The sequence below is a fragment of the Diadema antillarum genome, unplaced genomic scaffold (genome assembly GCF_040938485.1).
Source record: "Diadema antillarum isolate AM-2024a unplaced genomic scaffold, OU_Dant_1.0 seq00001161_RagTag, whole genome shotgun sequence".
Taxonomy (NCBI): domain Eukaryota; kingdom Metazoa; phylum Echinodermata; class Echinoidea; order Diadematoida; family Diadematidae; genus Diadema; species Diadema antillarum.
Genome location: NW_027271970.1, coordinates 55,540 through 76,736, shown reverse-complemented (window position 1 = coordinate 76,736; position 21,197 = coordinate 55,540). Strand labels below are relative to the sequence as shown.

The 21,197-nt window shown below is 39.2% G+C and overlaps 1 protein-coding gene across 3 annotated transcripts in view; it reads left to right on the top strand.

Annotated features, from left to right (window-relative positions):
- LOC139744348 (cerebral cavernous malformations 2 protein-like) overlaps nt 1–21,197 on the top strand; it is a 70,625-nt gene that overhangs the window by 36,433 nt on the left and 12,995 nt on the right. For all 3 annotated transcript variants that reach the window (XM_071654791.1, XM_071654790.1, XM_071654792.1), the window contains exons 6-10: nt 6,021–6,076; nt 8,880–9,003; nt 15,651–15,702; nt 17,067–17,175; nt 18,010–18,148. In XM_071654791.1, coding sequence (XP_071510892.1) covers nt 6,021–6,076; nt 8,880–9,003; nt 15,651–15,702; nt 17,067–17,175; nt 18,010–18,148 — 480 coding nt within the window. The remainder of the gene's footprint in view (nt 1–6,020; nt 6,077–8,879; nt 9,004–15,650; nt 15,703–17,066; nt 17,176–18,009; nt 18,149–21,197) is intronic.

The following is a 21,197-nucleotide window of genomic DNA, read 5'->3' as shown; positions in this document are numbered from 1 at the left end:
GTTGAGTTGCAATAACGAGCACTTCTGACGTGACTTCTTCACATTGGAAATGCTAAAAATGTATTTGAAATGTATAAAATTCTGTTGAACTGTCTGTGTAGTCTAAGTTTTGAATTCTTTGAATTCTCTGAAATCTGTAAAAATTTCTCTTGCTCCTTTGAAATTAGTGTGTTATTCTGATGATAAAGATTTACAAAGAAGGGAACAACATAGTGTTGTATATACCAGCTCTCTCCAAGATCCCGTTTACAGTGCAGGGCCGGGCCGAGCCGCGGCCAAGCCCGGTCTCAGTTGCGGTACTCGGCCCCCGCAATTTTGTCCGTTTACAGTGCCGGGCTCGGCCTGGGCTTTTAATTCAAACCTTGTAAACAAACACAATTTGGTATAGTCTGGTTTCCAGACCCTTTGCCAATTGGACTCTGCAGCGACAAAGTCGCCACCTTTGCCGAAGGCAAACGCCTTTGCAGGACAAAACCTCCTTAAACTACATGTATACTAGTTTTCGACGTTGAGAGCGTTAATATCCTGAATAGCGAAATAGTACAGGCAGAGGGTCTGGAAGCCAGACTAAATTTGGTACGGCATTTGGCCCAGTTTGCGTTTACAGTGAGAAAAGGCCAGGCTCGGCTGCAGCCGAGCCCAGCCCTTTCACTCACTGTAAACGGGTTCTATTACACACCGTAGCACCCTATATTTTAGCAAACTGTGAGGTTCATGAACTCTTGTCCGATGGAAGCATCATGATCATACATATGACTGTAGCTTTAATAGCTGCTATAAACTTTCTTGACAGCTCGCCTCAGGCAACTAAAACTCACTGTCAGGCAAGTTGATTTGATCGGTCACTTGCCCATTGAAAGTGCAGAGTCCTTTCTGAAATATCCACTTGGAGAAGTGGGAGAATATCTTTTATGATGCCCTGAAATAATGTTAATTTCATTTTCCTGTGAATTGCTATTGTAATTGAAACAACTCTCACAAACATTAAAGATAACTGGAGTAACAAACATTATGCACACACTGCCTTTTCAGTACACAGAATTGCTGTTAGCAGTTTTTCTTTCCAATATGCATGGTAAACCATAGAATAGCAGTTGATTGTATTACAGTCCACTGCTAATTTGATAGAGTTTGTGTGTGTGTGGGGGGGGGGGGGGAATGGGCAGAAGGTAATATATATGTTTCAATCTAATAGTCTTGTATGGATTGTACAATGTACATTGTAGAATCTGTGACAAATACATACATGTTACAGTTTAGTCTATGGTTGCTGCTGTGTTTGCAAATGAAGAGTATGTCCATTCATATTATATTAAGAAAGAGAGAGAAAGATGGGAAGAAATAAATGAAAAAAAAAAGTATTTCAAATTAAAAACTAGATCTGTCGTCTTTGGGACACGATACATACATGGTATAAGTTTGAACTTGATAGGCACAGCACTTTCTGAGCTAACCTCTGCACAACTTTTGGGGAGAAATAAAGAAAGAAGAAGAAGAAAGAATCCGTACAGATACAGAAGGTGATCCGAGAGGATACTCGGATCACCTAAAAACTGACCAAAGAATGCAAACTCCTGTTCATGCCTGCTAGGGAGATCATCTACCTACGGAAAGCGAGCCTTGTCAGAGGAAGGAATACATATTGTGACATATCTGTGGGAATGAGATCCGATTGATTGCTTTAGCACTGGTCCGAGGCCAGAGATTGCTTGATGTCTGATGACCGTTGAGGGCCTTGCTGTCATTAAAGTGACCTCTGTCTTCCAAGACATGGACAGATGGCATTCCAAGAAATACATTGTACACAGGATGTACAGTGTACATGATGTAGATGTACTAGCATTGGTCTATAGGGCCCACAGTGTGCTATGCGTATGGTGAAATTGTGATGAGCACACAGTGTGAATGGCTGAGGGTGTATTGTTGTATGCACACAGTGTGATATGCCCACAGTGTGTTTGGGATACACATTTACTAGCTGCACACACGTTTTTGACACAGGTTTAGCTTACATGTATTATGCAAATCAAAATGGTTCAAATTTTGACCTACTGGCATGGATATTATAGAGTACTGAAGTGCAACATCTTAAGCCATTCATTGCCATGGAAACTGGTTCTTAACGACTTCACATAGTCCAAATATCTGTAAACAGAGTCGTTGCTAGCCATGCATTATAAACAAAAGACTGTGACATCATCACTCTGGTACTCTATACATGTACATATACAATTTGTAGAACGCGAAAGCAAAATCATCGGTAAAAATTACCCCCATGTTATGGTATCATTTAAACGGTGTGGAACTCATAAAAACCAGCTTCACTCTGAATATGACCAACCTATTCAGTTTTATTTCAGATCCAGACATCTAGCTCACAATTGGCCAGCTGACACAGCCCACCAAGTATTACCCAAACTTGCCATAGATTGTACTCAGAATAAGAATAAGTTAAAAGTGGTTGTGTGGCCTGTATTGTTTTTTCCCCCCTTTTGTGCCCCTTCAAATATTTCTAGTGCTTAACTTTTTTTTTACTCTCAAAATGTACTGATGGGTGTAGACATGTGAATGTTAAGTAAACAAAAGAGAAGAGAAGCCGCATTTTAACCTCTTTAAGCTACATAATTACCACGCATTAAATGTCACCACATACCTGTTGAATTAGTGGTCAATAGTTCAATGAATGCCAGGTATGTTTCTGGTGGGGATCTTGCGCAATTTTGCACTAATGAGTGCCCCTCCCACCTAAAGCTAATTACACAATCTGCATTCTCATCAGCCTCCATATTGCATTTTTTCTCTGCCGTACTTCAAGCAGAGATTACAATGGGCTTATGTGCTTAATGCTCAACCTAATGTCTTAATTCATTACTCACCAATGCCAGGCTGTTGTGCATCAAACATAAACCCACAATTGTATCCCCCCCGTGATGTGATTCTTCCTGTCCATCTCGCGGCCAGTGGTCAGCCTGGATCACTGGACGTTGCGTAATGCACCACCTGTCCACATCTGCTGCGACTGGGATGCCTTTCTGTTCCCCAGTCGATGACGGTCAGCCGCATCCCAGGGAAATTTTGAAGCTCTGTCAAAACTCCATCATGGTTCTTGTTTTCCAAGTAAATGAGTGATAATGTTGTGATGCATCAGAGCATTTGATGGCATCCATCCTTAATGCCCCCCCCCCAAAAAAAAAAAAAAAAAAGGTGGGAAGAGGAAAAATATAAGGACATTTAATTGTCAAATTAAAGACCAAAATGTTGAGGGGAGTGGAGAAAGATACGTGAAAATGACTATATACATTGTAGCATTAGTTTATCCTCAGCCAAACCACTTATTTAAAGTTTATTTGTCAGAGGGGAAAGAGGTGGCTGGCATTGATTTTTGCTTGTGAATATTTAAACTACATTTTATTTTAGAGGTAATGGGTCGGATACAGTGGGCATTTGTTCTTGGTTGCTTTATAGTGACATTTAGGACAAAAAGATCAGAGAATGGTAGAGTCAATGTAGTAGATACAGAGATAGAAATAGACTGTATAAAGAGAGAGAGAGAGTTAAGTTTCATAAATGTTTAATAATTTAAACAAACAAAAGCAAGCAAAGAACCACTGAACAGTTTAGTGTATGACTCTGCAAAAGCACAAAAAGTGATCAATGATCACAATTCCAACATTTTAGGGCAGATACAATGTAGTAGTGAATAAGGTTTGAAGTAGGCATACATTGTGTGCAGTACATGTAACTTATACAGTCATGACCCAAAAATGGTTTCGAGTCTTGCACGTAATCCCAGGGAAGTGTCCCTCGTAAATGTTGCAGGTTTCCCTCTAACGCCACATTAAACAAAAATGAAAAAAATGAAACAAAAAATCTCAAAGAAGACATCACCTAACACGTACTTTGAAAGTTTCAAAGGTTACAATCACTGCGGTGAGAATCTTTTATTGTGATGCACACTGCCTAGTGGCAATGTGCCCAGAGTACTCCCAAGGGGGAGGGGGGGGGGGGGATGAGTGGAGTCTGGGCATTGTATGTAGGTGCCTGTTCCATTCTAGTGACCTATCGTAGGCTATGATGCGATGTAAAATGTATTGAGGACCGCAACAGACATCACAAAGCTAGCTAAAACAACAATGATAACAATCTTCAAGACCACCAAGGAAACCAAAAAAAAAAAAGAAGTTATTATCAAACCTCCCTTTCAGAAGTCTTTTTTCTTTTTTTTTCTTTTTTTAAAGCTCATGTCATGTACATGTGTATGTATCCAACATTGTGGGAAGCTACATAATGTAGAAGTATACTGACCATAACACAAAATTGCAACTAATATGGTAGAAATACCACAACACTTAGACTTGTGTTGTTGATGTAACAACATTTCAGGATTAGGAATGCTACTGTATTGCAGTCCTATATGACGGTGTACTAACTGCTCTGCAAATAAAAGGCAATTTTTACAAGAATTGGGAACATTTTTCAAAAGGGAAATAGTACACATATGCCACCTTAAAATGGCAGGAGCTGTCGCTTTTGAATCAGCCCAGGTGATGTGGGACTGATAGGGGTGCAGGTAGCGGTTCATGTTCATGTTCTTGTTTTGTTCTGTTTTGTTTTTAGAAAGTATACCAAGGGGACCGCTTCCAGGGAAAGGGTGCATCACAGGACACACACACACATATACACACAAAACAAAAAATAACAAGGGTGGTTTCATCTCATAAAAACCGGAAGACGCCCTCCGCACTCGAAGTGCGTCTAAGGAAGTACAAGAAATGGTTTCGTTTCCTAGTCATCGTTCACCAGGAAGGAGTATGGCTTTGAAATTGGATGTGTACATTTCTTTTCCAACTGCAGTTGTGGAAAAGGTGAAGGGTTCATGAAAAGCTGTTGCCAACTAAGGAAGTGCATACACACAGACACATGCAAATATACATACATACATGTATATACTGATATGTCTTAATATCATTAAGCAAATACAGTATCATAGTACTGTAGTTTCATATTCATGGGTGCCATTTGTATATATATATATATATATATATGTATATATATTGCAAGTTTAAAACATTTCAGTTATGATTACACTGTACAAATGTATATTTGAATATACATGTTTTTGTTGTACATCATGTATCTTGCAAAATATATATACAGCACAAGTATATTTCTTGTTTCCCCCTTTTTTATTGCCAATATATATTTTTTTTTATTGCCAATACTTCTAAGTATCTATCAGGAATTGATCAGAAATCAACAGGACTTTATGAATGTTTCTGTCTCAGTTCTGTTCTCTCTTCAATATGCAGTGCTCATATGTCCATTATGATAATTTTATCGTTTTTACCAGTGGAAGCTTATTATGCTGTAAATTTCCAGGTGTTGAGATGAAATTGCTTCAGAACGAAAATAAAAATTGTGTCAGTAGGTCTTTCATATCTTCATGTGAAAATGATGATAATGTGTATGTGTTCATATAGGCCCTAAACTTTGATGAGATAATGTGCACATGTAAAATACATCTTTATTAAACATTCAGTGCAATTGTTTTCATCATTGAGTATTCGTCTGAACTGATTTGAAGGAAATAGGATAAAGATTGCATTCTAATAACATACTCTACTGGAAATCAAGGTCTGTCTTTAAACTGATGCCATGTTTCACTTCTTAACTCGTTAAGGACGAGTCCCGAGTATACTCGGGTAGGTGTCTATGGGAAATGCATGTTGTAGCAAAATCAGTCCGTCCTCAATGGGTTAATATCCTGTGGCTGATGGTGGCACACATGGAAATATGGTGAATATGACTTAACGGAATATAAATGTAGCATGTCCAAATGATTAATAGGTGACAGATTGAATTCAGCAGTTTAATAGTTCTTAATTTGATATACTCTATGCACATGTATATGTGTAGAAATATATTCACATCGATGTACCTATGTGGCTGTTGAATTCTCCTCTGCGATATGATAACTTTTGTAATATTCAGATATATTCTTTTCTGTTTGCCCCCAACAGCTGCTGAGAGCCAGCAAGAGAAGTGTGAGCTGGTCATCTGGGAGTGTGTATCAAAGGTATGGACAAAGAGAGCATGCCCTTTAAGAGTTATGGTTTACATGTCATTAATGTGGCTAGCCTTTCTTCAAGTCTGTTATTTTTTTTTCATTGTACAGTAGCTCATCAGCACTAACCAAGCTGTGTAAAATACATGACACAAAGGAATTGCCAACAAAGGCGGGAGACTGCACGCAAAGGCAGCTGTAAGAAGTACATTGTATACCAGGGAGGGGTACAACAAGAGAAGCACATGTGTACATGAATGCTATTAGTGAGTAGTCTGCCCTCACTAGACTCAGATCAGTCCTAGACTTTGAAATGATAAGAAGTGAACAAGCCTTCCAATCATTTCCTTTCTTGAAACCAGACTATGTGATTGTTTCAATGACTTCCTAGAAATCTCCTCTCAGCTGCGTCTGACTGGAACCAAGCATTGCAAAAAATGTCTTGCCCCCCCCCCCTTTTTTCTTTAAGGAGTCCAAGAAGAATTTGCACAATGGCACGTGTGCCTCATTAAGGACAAGGAAATTTGCAGTCCTCAGAAATTGTTCGGTCCGTGTGTCCTTGATCTATCAGTTCAAAGGAATGTAATTCAATCCTCCGCCATCAGTCTTCACGAGGAACACTGGAAGTGACTATGTTTCCATGCTGCTGTGAAGCTACAATCCCATGACCGGTAGTAGCCGCATGGTATCTATGTACATTGTACATCTGGGGGCTATTAAAGCAGAAACATTTGCCCAACATTAACCAGGGCAAGGAAAAACTTATTTCAGGAGAGGTGATTTTGAAATAATTTCATGATGATCATAAGGAACTGGCCATCATGGGATACTAACTGATAGTGGACGAGCAAAAATCAAAGTAGAAAGGAGGATTATTTTGTCAGGGTTAGCAAATTTTCTAGTTCCTAGTCGACTGAAAATTTCAGGACCTGCTGGCTGGATGGGGCCAGTACCGTTGGCTTTATATTTATATGTTTCACAGACTCTGATAAATATCTTAGACCACAGGAAGTCCTGGTATGCTCAAGTGATAATACATGTATAAAGACAGATGTAGGCCCTTATTAATTCTCTGAGTAAAGCACAACCATCACATGAGTTGTATTGTATGCCGACAAGTCAGATCAGTGAGTAGGACACAGTCTGGTCCATCCAAAAATACAGTGAGGGATGAAGCATGTTAGAAAAAAAAAAGTTGGTCCGAGACTTACATTGCCATCCAAAATATACTTTTTATTATTTGTGTTTTATTTGATTTTTCCTGTTGTGTCATAGAAGAAGACCTTTAAACATTCAAAGAACAGAGTAAGAGATAAACTTCAGCAATAGTCATTGAGCTGCCACTCGACAGATATTGATTTAATCCCATGCTTTCTCTTCTGTCCTTCCCCTTTAATTAAGACCGAATACTCACCCCTGTTAATTTCACACCACCGGAGACGTTACGATCATATTTTTAGTGTGTGGAAGGATGGGAGGCTCCTCAAATTGGCACCGTCCCGAGGATCATCAAATTGGCACTGTCCTGATGGGGTGAATTCCAGTGCCTGTAGGGATGGGATGTGCAGTAATTGATTGGTGTCACACCCTGCGTTCCCCGTGCACTAATTGACTCCGTCAGCCAAGCTACCCCTGGTACTCCCATCTCTGCATGCTGCGGCCCTGTAGCACGTACAGTAGCTCAGAGAGCCCTGTACGCTTAGAACTAAAAACTACCTGCTTGCAGCCAGACATGGCATATCTCAACATGCAATTGCAACAATCCCCAAGACCGCATTAAGGTCTATCACAACTTCTATGACAGATATTTATCTAGATGCAATGTGCTGTATCTTTGTAAAAAATAAAAAAACAAAAAATCTAAACAAAAAATCATTAGCTTGATCCACAGGCTGTCTCAGTCTACTTTTTTCCACCTCATATTGTCATTCATATCTTACTATATGTCAGCCCCATGCCTTTAGGCCATCACTTTTTAGCGTAAGTAAACTATGAGGAGCCGAATTATTCTTTGAGTGCAAGAAATCCACCCCCCCCCCAAAAAAAAAAAAAAAAAAAATGCTATTAAGCCATTCTTTGGAGTAAAATATGTTCATATATGTTCATATATCACCCTGGCTTGTTTGCTCTGCTCAGATGTCCACCACATTGTCCCATCATCCTGGCCCCTGACCAATTGCACCTGTTTCAAAGTTTGACAAACTGTTGCTTGCCTGGCAGAAGGACCCTAGCAAGTTTACATCTTGCAAGCGTTAGAGCCCTTCTGCCGGGCAGGCAACGATAGCACACTACAACTGTATATTGCTTGCGCACACTAGTCTAAGGAGTGTGTAAAGGGACTCCGGAGGTACGTTTATAGGTCGTAAGGAGAATGCTTTGGTTTTATGGGCAGGGCTCTGGTTGAAAGTTTGGGAAGATTCCAACATTAGATGCCAGTCAAGAAATAAGTCGGGATTTTCACATTGTAAAATGGTTATTGTCTAAAATATGAATTCAACAGTTATGCAGCTTTTTATGTCAGATAAGACAGAGCTCGTGACTTGATATTATTATTCTTTTGAATATGATTATAACCAAATTGATATATCTGTTACCTCGCTTTTGAGTTTTTTATGCTGATATATTTATAATTTCTATTACCTGCCATATGTTAAAATGAAACCTGTTATGATAATTTGGAATTCATTATCCTTTCTCTTTTTATACTCCCCTATTCTTTCCTGTTGATTATCCTGTGTCCTGTTCTCTTTTTATTTTGTCCTTCTATCTCTCTCTTTCTGTCTATTTCCTACTTTCTCTCATGGGGTCCCCACAGGAGAAGGCTGAGGAGATATGTGCCATTGTACAGCAGATTTTCGAAGTCGTCTATACGGAGATCACCATGAAGCAGTTCGACCTGTCCCTCATCCAGGCGGCGGAAGCATTCTCGATACGAAGCAGTAAGTAGAGTAGCCTGCGACCCATGAGTCTCTCTCTGCGAGCCATGCTGTCGTAGATTGGAAAGTTTCGTCTTTCCTCCAGGCAGAGTGTGTTCTTCATGAAGGCGGATAGTGATGGTTATCAAGTCGGATGAAACTTTGAAGAGAATAGGAAAGCATAATTTTTTTTAATGTATGGATATCACATGAATTTGTTTAAATACAATAATTACAAGAAATAAGTGTAATGCAAAGTACCTCATTATACATTTGACAGTGGAAAAGAAAAAACTAAGCTAGTACATAAGGTATCTTAAAGTTTTTGAACAAAATTATTTGTATTGCAAAATACTGTGAAAAGGTTATAACATTTAAAGATCAAGATATTAAACAGAGAATTGTGGCAGAAAATATCTGTGTGTATGCTTTCCTCATAAATTAGCAAAGCAGTTTTCATGCCCAAGGCATAGTAAGGTTTGGATCTCAGATTACATCAGACCCAGCCTAATATTTTTTTTTCAAAATAGGGAATTCGTTTTAAGCACGAAAAGCCAAGGATGAATTACAGCCCCTCCTGCAGAAGGGTTCAATACTCTGGCAGAAATGAAGAAATGTCATAACAAAATGAGATCGCTGCAAAACTTGCATGTAGGAATTTGATTGGTAGTAATGTGAGACACAAAATCGAGAAAAAATGAAACTGGATACTCACACGTGGGTGATTCACGGCAAAGCGGTGTGCTGCGGCAGGCAGTTATTTGAAAATGGGGCATTGTTCACGTACGTAACTCGCAGCTCCTCTGACCCAGATTCGCGTGGTTCGTGTGACAGATCTTGAAGAAATCTATAAGTACGGGGTTAAGACCTGGAAAGGATATTGAAGTCTAGATGATACATGATACGGGTAACCGTCCAAACCCATTAAGGCTTGACGAGCGGTATCTCCAAGAACACTGGAGATAGACAGAGGATGTGATGCAAAGATGTGATGATAGCTTCGGAATCGGGTTGGGAGGGGAAAGAGAGAGAGTTTAGGGTGTCAGGTAACAATACACAGACACGGCCTCTGCAAAGGAAGTTTTCACAATATTTCTTTCCCGCTGTGCGATTCCTGCAATTTGTCGCACTTTCGGGTCGAGGAAGTTCAACCATTTGTTTCTGTCTGATCCAGTTTTCCTCAATCCCCAGATTGCCAAGTGACGGAAACTCGCCACTTTAAGCATAACATGTATCCATCGGAGTCACGCACAAAGTACGGAGAGGGGCTTTTGAAACTCACACACAGTTTGTCCCCAGCCCCCCACCCCATCCCCAAACCCTTCATTGCCCTTGGAAGAAAAATGTCATCTGTCAAACTTGCTTTGGGCAGGAGTTTGAAGCCTGCTTTATGGTATTGGTAAACAACAACAATAGCAAATCACAACATCAACTTATGATTTCTTGCAAATCATTTCATTGGGAAAATATTTTTAAAGCTTGACCAAGTAGATGCATTAAGAGTATTAATCCATAAGACACTAATACATTTAGGATATCTGAAAAGGACTTGGCTGAAATTCCCACTAAATTCTAACATACAGTCATTCAGAAGAGAATACCCACCTTCCCTCCAAACTTATTTGAATGAAAACATGGAAAGAAATGTAACATGTCTGCAAATATTTGCAAAAATGGGCAAAAAAAAAAACAAACAAACAACAGCATTTGAAGCTTGTATACACATCTTTTTTTTTTTTTGCGAACAAACCCAAACCAACTTTGAACCCCCTGCATATGAAAACCAGGTGTGTCTTGTATGCTGCCTACGGAGATTCAGAAGCTTAGAGAAAATGGCTTCATTCATGTATTGATAAATGCTTCATGTGGGATGTCATTGGAGAGAGTAATGGAGTATAATTCAAACGACGATGGCTTGGTATTAAAACTGAAAGGTCTCTTGAAAGTATAAGAACCTCTTGGAGGTCGGTTGGCCAGAGCCAAGAGGCCGTCGCGGGATTTTTTCTTTTTTGTGATGGACAGCAAGCTGAATCGTCACAGGGGACCGACGGTCAATGGGGCATAGAGAGTCAGTCAATGTCCACACATTGCGAAGTATTGCCATGGAGAAGTCCGACAGGGATGACCCGAGCCGTGTCGCAACAGATTACCGTCGAGCGAAGAAAAGCCAGTCACAATACGGCGATGAATGATCATATAATTGCATGTGAGGGAAATGCGTGCCCGAAGCAATTTTCTGCTGCTCGCCCTAGACACGGTTGTGGCCAATCTTTTTTGTTAACGATGACCACGCTGACTTCAGAACGCTCTTGGAAATTATGAGGAAGGGCTTGGCTGTATTTCTTTTACTCGTCGAAAAAGTTCTTGGGTTGTCGTATTTTGGTTTTCCTCATCTTTTTTGTTTTCAGAGAAGGAGGAAGTAAAAATTTTGTGCGTGCGCCACATCTCATCAGTGGCAAGTAGGTGATGGAAACGTTTCTCGGCGGAGAATAGCGAAGAGATGAGAGGAGGATCGTTGGAAGTCTTCAGCGTCGATAGGTGTGTCCTACTGTGAGGGCATTCAAGAGAAACAAGGCTCCCCGGTCACTTCCTCCCCGATGGCTGTGGACGCTAATTTGCGTTTCCGGTCAGCGCTCGCTTGTGACATTTCCCACCGACATTTGTTTCGCGATGGGCCCCTCGGGAATATCAGCGAGTCCAGCCTGGTCTCGTAACCCCCACCCCCATTTTACTCGCGAGGCAATCGGCTGCATGAGAGTGCGTGGGCTGCTCCCAGTGGAAGGCAAAGGAGATGACTGTCTAATATTTGGATCATATTGAATTGTAACCCAAAACATTTGTAAGCATATTGTAGTGACGTTCCTACTGAGCTGGCTTGATTTGAAGTCAACTTGAAGTTTATTCTAGTCGTTGATAGTGGATTCCCAAAAGATTAGAATTTAAGTTACAGTTAGTGTGAACACTCCCACAGTGTACCAACAGTGAGTATCTTGAAAATAACTCAATGCTATTGTGGTAAGATCATGGATATTTTGATGATAAGTGCTCTCCTGAAGTTTATTTTAGTCAGTGATAGTGGATACCCCAAAGATTAAAACTTAAGTTACACTTAGTATGAACACTCACATAGTGAACCGGCTGTGAGTTATCTCGAAGATAACTCAATGCTCTTGTGGTAAAATCATTGACATTTTGATGATAAGGGCTCTTGTGTCCCCTGCAGAACGCTGTCATGGCATGGTGGGTCATGTGAACACAGTTATCCACAGTCTCTTGGTTTGGTTTTACCCTGGCACATTCTGTCAAACTCATGCCAAGTGTGTAACACCTTGAAATATTGGCATGCAAGCTAGCCTTAACACTGCGTGTGTCTGTTGTCAACATGTGTTTTCTTACAGCAGAAACAAGTGTTTTACTGGCTTTGGTCTTGTTTGTAGCAGGAGCTGCACTTTCTGTTTTATTCTGAAAACGAATCAAAGTTTCACCTCAAATGCACACTATCTATGAAACTGGGGTCATTGCAAGCCTCAGACTCGAGTTACAACTTCCATCCTTATCTACAATGTAGTGGTGCACAGTGACCAGAACTTCAAAGAATTATCACCAACAATGGTAGTTATCATTAATGATAGGGTACTGTGTGAACATACATGTAATTCCAAAGCATGCTTTTTACTGTGAGTAATTTGGTATTTTACATTTTTTAACATCTATTTTTCACTTGCCTGTAGTTGTTCGTTTTATTATAATTCTATTACTACAGATGAGCACACAAAAAAAGATAAATTTTTGTATTAAGTGAGAGAGAAAGATAGGATCCAGGTTTGCAGAAGGAAGGGGGAAACAAAGATGATGGTCACTTTTACTTTAAGTCCATCAATTATTATTATTATTTTTTTGAAAAGAAAACTCCAAGATAAAGTATTGCCAGAGTTTTCAGTCTATTGTTTAAAGAAAATATCAGAACAAAATATCAACGTGGTGTGTTCCATTACCAGGTGTACGAACAATATTGATGTTGTTTTAATAGCTGCAAGTCGTACATACCTGAAATATCAGGGGACAAAGTTTCATCTTCGGTAGAGATTTTGACCCTCAAATTCATATTACAGATATATATGTACTGTACATACATACAGGGCTTGACATGGTATAATTTCTTTTTTCTCAAATATTTGAGCAAAGCCAATACTTATCCATTCATGAGGACAGGCAAAGACATATTTCTCTTATCATGTACCAAGAGCAGGTCTGAAGAAAAAATTTTCTAGGGACAAAAGAGAAAATTGATGAATTTCTGTGTACAAACCAAATGGAGAGCTGCTCAATTACTATGTCACACAGAGTTGCCAATTTGCCTAACTCTGTAAAGTTAAAAGGGTCGTAATTTTCTTTATGTATCTGGATTTTCCTTTGCCAAATTTTACTGATACTTCTCTGATTTTTGTTTGTTTTTATACAAAGAACATACGTGTACATGTATTATCAGGATGGAATTTCTCTTTAACTCTCGAGTCTTTTTTCCTCTTCCTTTGTTATTCTGTGCTAACAAAGTCAGTGCACTAAAAGCTTCACAAATAAGAGTGACTAAATCTAGATGAGGGTGTGCACTTCTTAAGACAGGATACCATTGGGGAAAGAGGGGGAAAAAAGAAGAATGAGTAAAACAAAGCAACGATGATCAAAACGAGAAAAGTCAGCGCGAAACAATGATTATGAGTGAGTGCTTGACGCTGATGTCGCCGCATCATGCCGCGGCGGTTGATTCACTCACCCATGAAGGAAGACATCAGATTAGGGGGGTACTCCCCGGAGGCGTGCTCGCAGTGGAGACCTGTCGCTCCGACCGAGGGACGTGGGAAGGGTGGCTGACATGCTTATTTTCCGACAACAAATAATTGCTGAGGAGCATTGTTAATGGCTTCCATATTGTCAGCTGGGCCGGTCCACGAGGGCAACAATTTTTTTTTTAGGACAACCCAGCCCCAATGTTGTTGACACAATGCATCCGATAATTGAAAGAGAGAGTGTGTCAGTTATAGTTAGGAATGAGAGGACGTACAATAAGTTTGATGTCCAATACTAGCTTTTGTCGTGAACTGAAAGCAAGGAGCTATGTTCGGGAGAGTCTTTGAGTCTTTACTGATTCCAGCATTCTTAAAGGATAAGTTCACCTTCATAAACATAAGGATTGAGAGAATGCAGCAATATTAGTAGAACACATCAGTGAAAGTTTGAGGAAAATCGGACAATCGATGCAAAAGTTATGAATTTTTAAAATTTTTGTGTTGGAACCGCTGGATGAGGAGACTACTACAGCTTGTGAGTCATATGCGTACAACAGTATAAAGAAAATGTAAAGAAAATTCAACATATTTTCACTTTTTTTCGCATAATAAAAGAGCACTTGACTTGCCTCTTTCTAAAGGCAGGGGGAATGATATTACCCCTAACATATTATGTCGGTAACGAGTCAAGGGAATGTGTACTTTTTTCAAAAGATGAAATTTTGTGAAATTCTCTTTGTATTTTCCTTATATTGTTGTACGCATGTGACATCTAAGTTATTCATACCATGCAGTAGTCTTCTCATCCAGTGGTTACTGCATTAAAACTTCAAAAATTCATAACTTTTGAACGGATTGTCCGATTTTCCTCAAACTTTCAATGATGTGTTCTACTAATATTGCTACATTCTCTCAATCCTTATGTTTATGAAGGTGAACTTGTCCTTTAATTCTACCAATGAATAGGAAATTCCTTTGCTGGAAAGTTACTCTCACACTGTGGTCATGATGCTACAATGTATTTCTGTTTGTACCATTATCCGGTCCCATGGTTTGATATGCTGTGATGGTGGCCAGCCGGGTCCTGTTCACAAAATCTTTTTGGAGTAACCGTCATCGTTTGACATTTGTGTAATTTAAATCTCAGACTTGATATACATAGGTGGCTCTGAGCTGTGATAATGATACAGTAGATAATCAAAATTTAGTCTGTATTGATGTACAAATAACAAGATGGCACACATGTATTTCCCATGAATCATTTGCAGGCTCTGTCAGTGTATTGGACTAAACACTCTGTTGCAGTGTTCACCAAAATCCTAAGCATAATTTGGAAAAAGCAAACAAACAAGCAAACAATCCTTACATTTCTTCATAGTAGTTTGAAATAAGAAATTAACTTTATAAGAGTTTGTATAAAAATGTAATAGCAGTATTTCAGTTGGAGAGAAAAAATCCCCAGATAATCTATTCAGTGACAGATAATCATTTTTTTTTTATTCACGAATGTAGTTTTGCATAAACATACAAATGTATCTTTGGATACTTGAATATATGCTTGACCTTCAACAAGTTTGGAATTTGTTTGATTAGTGAACACACACTGTACATGCACTTGTAATTTGCATCTACAGTTATTTGCTTATTTATTTATTTATTTATTTATTTATTTATTTGTTTATTTTGTTTATTTATTCATTTATTATTTATCTATTCATTTTTGGTTTGCTAAAATGAACCCTTTTCTCAAAATTGAAATTGTGTTCTCCAAACTTTTGCGATGGCTTAACCTAACTCAAGAAGAAGTCATTCTACCAGAGTCTTTATAGTGTGAATTCACTTTTACTTTTGTATCTTTCTCTCTCTCTCTCTCTCTCGCAACAGACTCGACAAATCACCAAAGACCACCGCTGCCTGACATGTATCAACCGCCGGGGTAAGATGCCATAAATGACATTCATCAAGCACATATGAAAGCCCCCGCTAGTGTGGCGATTCGTGGGTGGCCTGAGTTTATTCACAGTCCCCCTAGAGCACAATAAAAAACGCAAATACAATGTAGCACCAGTCGGGGAATATGAGCGAATGCTCATCGTCGAGATTCTTCGGCTGTGTGTGTACTATACACAAAGATCAGTGATAAAGCTGTGCGCAATTTGTAATGGGAATCCTCAAATATATCAGAGCTGGGCCAGCTTTTCTACATCCGTGATATCTCCACCCTAAAGGGTCTCTAAGGAAGCTGAGTCTTGTTATTTTTCTCTTTTTATTGACTCCATGTGAGTGAAGGGTCTGTATGGGTGTGGTCTGAACACTGTTTGTCTTGGATCTTTCATTTCTTGGCAATTCTCCAGGCAGTCGTATGGTGATACATGCCCATCAGATGTCGGAAACAATGATATAGGATGAAGTGTGATGGCTCTGATGAGATGTAGGTAGAGGAATACAAACTAGATCATGACTATCACTCGCTGCTGCCATGAGGGGCAATGTTTTATAGTTGTCATGTGAATCTATTTATCTGTTCATCTATCTTTCTATTGTTATTACTCCTATTCTTCTTCCTCCTCCTCCTCTTCTTCTTCTTCTTATCATTATCATTATCATCCTTGTCACCTCTGCCAAGGAAGTAGGTTACATGTAAGTAATCATCAGCATTGGTTTGTCTGTTTGCAAAATATCTCTAAAAGCTGTGAGCAGATTTGAATGAACCTGGCAGGAAAGGTCGACAATGACACATGCAACAGATGATGAAATTTTGGTAGTGATTTTGGGAATTTTATGGGTTTTTGAAGGATTTTTTCATCTTTTGCTATATGAGGTCCATGAACATGCAGGAGTTCAAGCTATGCATACTGGAGGTTTACATACACGCACTAAAGCGCATGCTATGTTCAGGCAAGGTGCCGCGCAGCTAGAAGCTGATGACGTAAGCACAAGGCTTCTATATTTGGAAATAAAATTGCGTGCGTGTACTATGGGTGGAAGTGAGTTGCTTGCTTGGTGGAGATCTGCGCTCTCCGAGTGCTTTTCAAGTTGCCATTTTTAATAATATGATCATTAGCATTCTCATTGGTAGTATTGTTGTGTCATCGTTATCATGTCGTAAAGACAACTCCTCGGGCGGGGCCATTTCTGTAGCCTTCCTGTAACTCATCCTCACAATAATGAGACTTATTGTCTGATAGAGCAAACAAAAACAAACAAAAAGAATGTACAGTATGAGTAATTTCACTTCCATCTCAGAGAATTTTGCCAGCCCATGATTGATCTTTCCTGTTCGTCTTGTTATTATTCCAGGGACAACGATGCCATTGCCGGTGACTACAGTGCAGTCGGAGCGAGCTCAAACAGTGCTGAAATCATCAGTGTGACGGCCAAAGTCTTATTACAAGAGTACATTGAGGAGGTAACTTGTTTGTGTAATGATGACAGGCGCAGTGGGCATTTTATCATCATCATCATCATCATCATCATCATCATCATCATCATCATCATCATCATCATTATCATCATCATCCTCAACGTTATCATTCATTTATAATCAACCTGTTTAAGTTCTACTGAGTTTCATCACAACAAGAATAATGCCATGATTCTGAAGTGATAAGTTCCTATTGCTTGTGAAATTTTACATATTTTGGCTGATTATTAAGTTCTTGATGGTGCTGTGGAAACATGGAATACAAGTGTATATGCAAGGATAAAATTCATGAGAAATTATAACTTCATGCAAAGTTGAGTCTCAAGTATTCATGAGGGAGTTTATACTGCAGAAATGTTGGGATTTATCTACCTGTGAAGTCTGTAGTTCAAACATTCAAGAGGTATGAATTTTATGGAACTCGATTCTTTGAGCTTCAAGCCAGAGCGTCGCAGAGTTTTGTACTGCAGCATCGGCCCCAATAGGCCTGCCAACCAGATTACCCTGAACAGGATTAAGACTCATCTATGGTATGGGTCTTTGGCAATTATCCCCTGGATAATTACACCAGACCCTTCCCGTGGCCCTAACCCTAATTCTAATCCTAAACCTAATCCAAACCCTAACCCAAACTCTAGCCCTAAACCTAACCCTAACCCTAATTTTTACTCTAACATTATCACTAACGGGGGAAGGTGTAATTGTCCTCGGGAGGTAATTTCCCTGATACATTATGGTACTTTCTATTTCAGAAAGATGGCAGAACACATACAATATGTAATCTGAACTGTTTCTACGCAAAATGATTCCCTCCCTCAGCTGAGAAGCAAGCTGAACGGCGAAGAGCTCCAGCGCTTCGCAGCGATCCTCAAGGAGTACCGCCAGATGGGGTCCATCGAGAGCTTCTGCTCCAGCCTCCAGATGCTCTACGGCCCCGACAGGAAGTCACTATTCCCAGGTAAGTGTCAAGGGGTCAAAGGTCAGAGGTCGAAGCTTGTCCAGCAGGTGTTGGGTTTAAGGAGTAGTAGCACTTGTGGTGGAGGTTTGTTCTGCAGAGCTTCAAAGATTGCTTTGATGGAGTGGTAGCCATGGTAACCGTGTAAACAAGACTGCTTCATGCGTAAAGTGCTTCGATCCCTAGCAGCTTTGGACCAGCTCTCATATTTCCTGGGTAGCGCCCTCTACTGACCATTTGCGTAGAGCAAATTATCTTTTCTCTCAGAAATTATCTTTCTCTCAGAAACATGATGCTCTTACAATATAATCCAGCCTTTCTTGAAATGCCCTATGTGTGTGAACCAGCTGTGACAATGGGAATGACTCACAGTGCTCAATTTAAAGGAATCGGAATACCATTTTTGAGAAAAGACAGTTGTAATTTAGTGTTTTAACTAGCATAAAATAGGCAACCAGTAAATTATTCCATAGGGATTCATATACAGAACTAACAAAATTTAGTGCAAAGTTACATTACGTATTGAATTGAAAGTCAGATTAATGGGCTATAAGTGGTTTAATTTCAAGCAAAGTTTGAAGAAAAAAAAAGTTAATTAGAAGTAAATTCAAGTTTGTCCAGATCATTCCCCTATTAGTAAAAATAATGAGGTGTTTTCACCTTCTTTGTATTAAACTGTATGTGTTCTTCAGCTTAAGACTACAGAGTCACTCATGGCTGTAAGTTTCCAAATTTACATCAAGACCCTTCGAGTTGATCTGTAATTTTTCAAAATTGTAGGATACAAAAATATGACAGCATCCTGGACTGTTAATAATAACATGAAACCTGCTTGAGGTAGTCAAGCAAATCACAATTTACCACTGTATTTGCCAGCACTCCAAGTGTACTCTCTTGTGAATAACCACTGTCTACTCTGAATTTAATCACTGGTGTTAAGTCCCCTTGCACATTTCCCCATTAACCATGCTGCTTGAGCCGTGAAGTCTGTGTTTACACCAACAATAAATTTTAAAAAGAAGAAGAAGAAAGGAATGACAGTGTGTGTATGGTGCAGCACACTGCTCTGTGTTTGTCATCGTTGCATTATCAAAAATCGAGTGAAATGATCAACTAAGTGTGTTTAAATAGTAAACACAGATTCACACTTGTAACTACACTTATGATGCTTGCACACAAACACACATATGCACAGTGTTAAGTGTTAACAGTGGAAGGCATTCTCGTGGAAACTAAAACCCCCTCGCAGGTTTCTCTAGGTGTAATTGTTGTATGCGCTTTATACAACTCGTCATCACAGGTGTCAACACGTCAATTTTTTATTTTTTTTTTAGATGTATTGTTGCAGTCGATATAGTTCAAGTATCATGAAGAATCAATAGTCATTTTGTTAGGTTTCTGTTATGTAATCAGTGAAGCTCTTTTTCTGTCTTAATTATTTAAATGCTTGCTGTTTTAGAACATATCTCATTGGTCATATTCTGGGGGTGATAGTAAAGGTTTATTAGTGAATGATATCAATTGTGTTGGACAAAGTTTGTCTCTTGCTTTATGTGTGTAGAAACGTCTGTGTATGCTGTATACACATGTCTGTGTGTGTTTCATACGCGTGTCTGTGTATGTTGTGCGTATGTGTACATTTTCTGTTGTGTGTTTTGTCTGTGTACTTCTTACTATTCAAAAGTACAGAAGGCTAATACCACAATACTAACACACTGCCCACTATACGGGCAGCCATTTCTCTGTAGGAAAAAAAGTGTGACGCTTCTTTCAATCATGGCCTTGTCTTTTGTCCTGACAGAATGCCGTACACTTTCACACCTGCCAACTGTTTAGTTTTAATCTGAATATTCAGATTTTTCACTGAAGGAATATGCGTTAATTTCAGTGTGTTCTTTTAATATCCTTTATTTTCACTCTTCTTGTGTTAGGGTGAATAAATCAGGATTAACATTCTGTGAACAAACAATGTGCTATGCTGAGTGTTAGGTTTATCTTGCAATGTCAAACTGAGCAAAAATGAGGAAGCATAGAAAGTGTAGTGTCTAGTGTCTGGTCATTGCTAATTATAAAACATTTGAGTTATCCTCTAGGGTGTCAAAGTGTGTGTATTGTGTTACATGTTCTCTATTGGCCTCCCAGACCCCAGCATTTGGGCTGTAAATAAATTTTATGTTGCACTAAATATATAAGCATTGATACAATGTATTGGTATTAGTGCATTCAGGTGCAATATTTCAGCAGAGCTCTTCTGTTAACACGTGAAAGATGGGTCTCGAGAATACTCAGGCAGGTGTCTATGGGAAATTCATACTGAAGCAAAATCAGTCCATTCTCAACAGGTTAACCCACAGATAACATCCTGTGTGGTTGCATGGGAAGAGAAAAGTGCAAATTATTCAGCGAAGCACTACAGATTTATGATGAAAATGATGTACAAGGCGCAATTTACAGTGTACATATTGTATTGACATGCCCACTCCACAGTTAAACCAATGCTATGGACAATTAAGGCTTTTTTAGCTCCATGCAAATACGTTTGCCATTGTGTTTGTGTGTGCCTGACTTTACTTGTTTGTCTATGTGTTTGTTTGTATGAATGTACAGTTTTCTTACATCGTAAAGAAGGGGGGGGGGGGGGAGAACTCTTGAATATGAATCAAAGTTTTGGTAAAATTCTATAAAAGATATTGCTCTTTTCATGATCATAATAGTGTATACAAGTTAGTGTAGGATACTGTCTATGAAAGTAAAGCACTGGTAAATGAACGTCTTGCTAGTAAAATGATGTATTGTAAAGAAAAGAAAATCACAAGAAGGGCCAAAAAGTGCTGGGATTGCTCTGATAGTGAGGGTTACTATTAAACATGTACAATATACGTGTACCACATTGTAGTTCACCTCAGATATGCAAGTACACTGTATACTGTTAAAAAGCCTATGGTTCATCCTGCATTCAAATACATGTACATTATCTTTACTTTTCCTTATACAGTGCCATTTGAGCATTTACTATGTAGGATTAGATATTTTCTTATATCTCTCTTGTATG